The 5102-nt window shown below is 41.2% G+C and overlaps 1 protein-coding gene across 2 annotated transcripts in view; it reads right to left on the bottom strand.

Moving 5' to 3' along the window:
• Positions 1 to 475: 475 nt before the first annotated feature.
• The window catches only part of LOC107726977 (gastrula zinc finger protein XlCGF58.1-like), a 22613-nt gene continuing 17986 nt past the window's right edge, over positions 476 to 5102 (bottom strand). For both annotated transcript variants that reach the window (XM_016536700.1, XM_016536694.1), the window contains exon 3: positions 476 to 3382. In XM_016536700.1, coding sequence (XP_016392186.1) covers positions 1116 to 3382 — 2267 coding nt within the window. In that variant the 3' untranslated portion in view covers positions 476 to 1115. The remainder of the gene's footprint in view (positions 3383 to 5102) is intronic.

Genomic DNA, 5102 nt, shown 5'->3' with positions numbered 1-5102 from the left:
GGCTAAAGTAAACAGTCCCTCAGAGAGCGGCTCGGAAGAGAGGGGCGGGGTCAGCAGAGCTCATTTGCATTTAAAGGAAAATGCTACAAAACGGCTTGCTCTGAAAAGAGCTGTTTTTGACAGGGTAAAAAAGGTGTTTTTTACACTACCATTGAGAAATTTTAACCAAACTATGTTACAGACTTTTCATTAAGACCCTAAAGAATCATATTGTGGAAAATGGGCATCCGATGACCCCTTTAAAGTGCCCCTGCATTTAGATCCTCACCTCAGCCTTCTTTCTCCAATCCTTCTTACAGAACGACTGACCCACAATGGATCTAGCAGGGGGGTAATTGGCTCTGTCTGAGCACTCCGTTCAATTTTTCAAGATGACCACCCTATTGAAAAATATGTATAAGATACAAAAAAAATTTATATATATTTTTTTTGCATATTCTCATATCTCGCAATTGGCAGACGTCATTTTACTGGACTGTATTTGGGGCGGACAGGACAATGACACTGATGCCAGGGGGTGATACCAGGTGGACCATGGCTCAATATGTGGACCTGGCCCTACAGCTGTGTAGATCTCCTGTCACAGTAGGACAGGTAGAGGAGGAACCACCCCTAAACTTTCCCCCAGAGCTTGGTCCACGGACTCCAGCCATCATGGCTACCACTGGATCCGTCTCAACGTGGACAAGACTAGTATCCAGTGTGGAGGATCCTCAGCCTATGCTCTCAAGCCCGCAAGCCTCAGTGTTCTCAAGATTGCTGACCACAGCACTCACAAAGGGATGTAGATAATGATTTGTTTGTAGATTAATATTTTAGCCTCCTATGTGTTGTGAAATGCACTTTTGTTTTTGTGTTTCAGTTCTAAGCAAAGTTGGTGTATTGATGACATCTGAGGATTACAGAATACCTAAAGAGGACAATAATTCAATTTACTCAGTTTATTAAAAAGACATTTTCAAAAACCGAAGTGATTTCCTTGTTTTATTTATTAGTTAGAATGGATATAACTCAACATTTTAACAAACTCTAAAAGCTGAATAATCAATAAAAGTGACTGATCAATCTGTGAAATATTCAAAGGTTAGTTGATTAATCATTCTAATAATCTCTGATTAATCAATATTAACCATCACACCTGGAAGTACAGGATCAGTACTTGAACTACTTACTGTAATTTCAGACATGCACACATGTAATTTATGACAGATTAGAGAAGATAATTGAGTGAATCTCTTCCCACATGAATGACAGTGATACGGCTTCTCTCCAGTGTGGATCTTCTCATGTATTTGTAGATGTGTTGAACGTTTGAATTTCTTGTCACAGTGTGAACACTTGTAAGGTGTTTCTGTAGTGTGAACTGTCTGGTGCTGTTTCACTTCACTATCAGTAAAAAAAGCCTTCCCACACTCAGAGCAAATATGATCCTTCACATTGCTGTGTCTTTTCTGGTGACAATTTAAAGCAGCCAGCTCACTAAAACTCTTTCCACACAAAGAACACAAATGAGGGTTTTCCTTTATATGAACTTTCAGGTGCTTCTTCAGGGCACCTGTCGTAAAAAAATGTTTACCACACTGGTCACAATCATATTGTCTTTTTCTAGAATGAGTACGGAGATGAACTTTAAAAACACTTGATTTTGTGAAACTCTTCCCACACTGATCACATGTCTGCAGCTTTTCACCAGTGTGGATTTTCATGTGTTTGTTAAGGTTTCCTTTTTGTGCAAAACTCTTCCCACACTGATCACATGTATACGGCTTCTTTCCATTGTGGATCCTCTCATGTATTTTCATATATTTTGACCGTTTGAATCTCTTGTCACAGAGTGAACACTTGTAAGGTGTTTCTGTAGTGTGGATCCTCATGTGATCATTAAGGGTTTCTTTTAATGTGAAACTCTTCCCACACTGATCACAAGTGTGTGGCTTCTCCCCAGTGTGGCTTTTCATGTGTTTGAAAAGGCTTCCTTTTTGTGTGAAACTCCTGCCACACTGATCACATGTGTGTGGCCTCTCTCCAGTGTGGACTTTCATGTGTTCTTTAAGGTTATCTTTTTTTACGAAACCCTTCCCACACTGATCACATGTATGTAGCTTCTCTCCAGTGTGGATTTTCATATGTTTGTTAAGGTTTCCTTTTTGTCCAAAATTCTTCCCACAGTGATCACATGTGTGTAGCTTCTCTACAGTGTGGATATTCATGTGTTGATTAAGCATTTCTTTTAGTCTAAAACACTTCCCACATTGATCACATGTATACGGCTTCTCTCCAGTGTGGATCCTCTCATGTATTTGCAGATATGTTGACCGTTTGAAGCTCTTGTCACAGTGTGAACACTTGTAAGGTGTTTCTGTTGTGTGAACTGTCTTGTGCACCTTCAGTGCACCATATGTAAAAAAAGTCTTCCTACACTCAGAGCAAGCATGATCCTTCACTCCGCTGTGTCTTTTCTGATGTATCTTTAATGCAACCATCTGACTAAAACTCTTTCCACATAAATAACATATGTAAGGCTTCTCCTTTGTATGAACTTTCAGGTGGTCCTTCAGGAAATTTGCCCTAAACAAATTTCTACTGCTTTGGTCACAGTTTTCTAGTCTTTCTCTAGAATGAGTAAGCAGATGTTTTTTAAAACCACCATATTTTCTGAAACTCTTCCCACACTGATCACATGCATACGGCTTCTCTCCAGTGTGGATCCTCATGTGTTCGTTAAGAGTTTGCTTAAGTCTGAAACTCTTCCCACACTGATCACATGTGTATGGCTTCTCTCCAGTGTGGATCCTCATGTGTACATTAAGGGCTCCTTTTTGTGTGAAACTCTTCCCACACTGATCACAAGTGTACGGCTTCTCTCCAGTGTGGGTTTTTAGGTGTGCATCACGGTATTCTTTTTGTGAGAAACTCTTCCCACACTGATCACATGTGTACGGCTTCTCTCCAGTGTGGATCCTCGTGTGTTTGTTAAGAGTAGCTTTTAGTCTGAAGCTCTTCCCACATTGACCGCATGTGTACGGCTTCTTCCCAGCGTGGATATTCATGTGTTTTTTAAGGATTACCTTTAGTCTGAAGCACTTTCCACACTGACCACATGTGTATGGCTTCTCCCCAGAGTGGATATTCATGTGTTTTGTAAGGTTTCCTTTTATTGTGAAAGTCTTTTCACACTGATCACATGTGTACAACTTCCCTTCAAGATGAAATTGTATGTGAATATCAGGATTTTGCTTGCATGAGGGACTCTTTTCACACGGAGGCCATATTTTGCCTCTTCTTTTCAATGAGGATTTCCAGGATATCTCTTCAGTTTTGACATAATGGTTCTCCCCCTCTTCAATCAGTTCTTCAATCTCCTTGTTCTGTTCTATCAGGTCTAAAATTAAAGTAAAAAACTTTAGTGAAAAAAAGTTTTTAGAAAATCTTAAAAGAAAAAAAATGTGAAAGGAAAAGGAGATGCGAAACTTGAGAAAGCTGTTGAAAGTAAACATTTTGATGCATTACACTTATTTCCAATTATTGTTTTAAAAACATTACAGGCACAGGTTTTGCAGTGAGAACTATTACTAAAAATTTTCACATTTTCAAAATATGGTTGCAAAAATTGTGAACCAGATATAGATAAATGTAAAAATGAAACTGTTCAGATAATATTTTTTCAGACCTTGTGATGTTTGCAATCAGTATGAATGCTTCTCAAACTACCTTTCATATGTTGAAAAAAATAACAAGTAAAAGAAAACTATACTGGTTACTAATGTAACACTGGTTTCTTGACGTAACAGGAATGAGCATTGTGTTAGTTACTAAGGAAGGGAGGAAGAGCAGAGAGAGTTATAACTTGTGCCCTGAAATGGGTTGAAAGCACCTTAGGCACATAGCTTATTCTCAGTCGAAAACTTTACTGTCATTAGGGCCAAACTCGAGGCAGGACACGTCCACTGAAGGAGCCTGCAAGTTGCTCACCCGCTGGACCAAACCCAAAGCCAAGAGGAGGGCAGTCATCAGCAAGAGAGACCGAAGGTTGGTCATTTTGACCAGCTCAGTACCATGGACAAACTCTAGGATGGAACAGACTGAAAGACTGTATATTGGTAAGCCACGCTCTCAAACGTGAATCTCAAGAATGGTCTGTGTTGGGGGCTATTTGAATATAAAATTACGTATCTTTCAGGTCCACCAATAAAACCAATCCCTTGGGAGGATTCGCAAGAAGATTTGCTTCAAGTGTAGTTACCATAAAAGCTCAACTCACAGCAAACTTTGCTAGCAGGGTTTGGACTCGGAGGATGTTGGCATCGTTGTCCAAGACCAAAGTGTAAACCATGCCCCGAAGCGAGGGGGTTTGAGGGTAGTCCAGCCTTGACAGAATTTAACCTCCTCGGTCTTGGAGCATTAAAGCTGCTGGGGCTGCTCAGGGTCCAGCTCTAGCTTAGAGTAGAGCCCCTGGTATTTCGGGAAGGGATAGCACTTAGCTGTGCAGAAGCCTCGTTTAACTTCAGGTTCCGCCTCTGGCTTGGTGCAGGCACTGACAATGGTGTAGGGCATTGCTGAGTCAAGACATTTTGGGGTGACTGGAAGCATCAGAAGAATTGGCTCACTTGGAGAGTAATGACACATCGCGTGTGATGACTTCTAAGCCACCATGAAGTGTTAGGCTGGGGCTGAGCAGATGCTGGCCTGGAGTGCTGCTGAGTAAATGACAGCTTGGGATGACTTGAGACAGCAAAAGAACTAGCCATTAATGAAGGAAATGGTGCTCCACTTGCGATGATTTCTAGCTGTGAAACATTCAGCAAAACCATCCAAAACAGAACCAATAGTCCCGACGGAGAGACAGGGGAGTCGAGGAGGACCAACTTATTGGCGTCCTTGAGCTCTGTTAAATTCAGACAAATGTTTCGATGCCAACAGCCTCATGGGCAGCACACCCGACATTTGGCACGGTAGCGCTTCAGGCATCTGGAGTTTGAATCCCGGCTTACAGACCTTTCCCAATCCCATCCCCCTCTCTTTCTCTATCTCTTACTCACTTCCTGTCAAATCTGTCCTTCTCACTACTCACAAACCCTACTCACTGTCCTATCAAATAAAAT

Source organism: Sinocyclocheilus rhinocerous, unplaced genomic scaffold (genome assembly GCF_001515625.1).
Source record: "Sinocyclocheilus rhinocerous isolate Xijiao unplaced genomic scaffold, SAMN03320098_v1.1 scaffold6214, whole genome shotgun sequence".
Taxonomy (NCBI): Eukaryota; Metazoa; Chordata; class Actinopteri; order Cypriniformes; family Cyprinidae; genus Sinocyclocheilus; species Sinocyclocheilus rhinocerous.
This window is presented reverse-complemented; position numbering and strand designations above follow the sequence as displayed.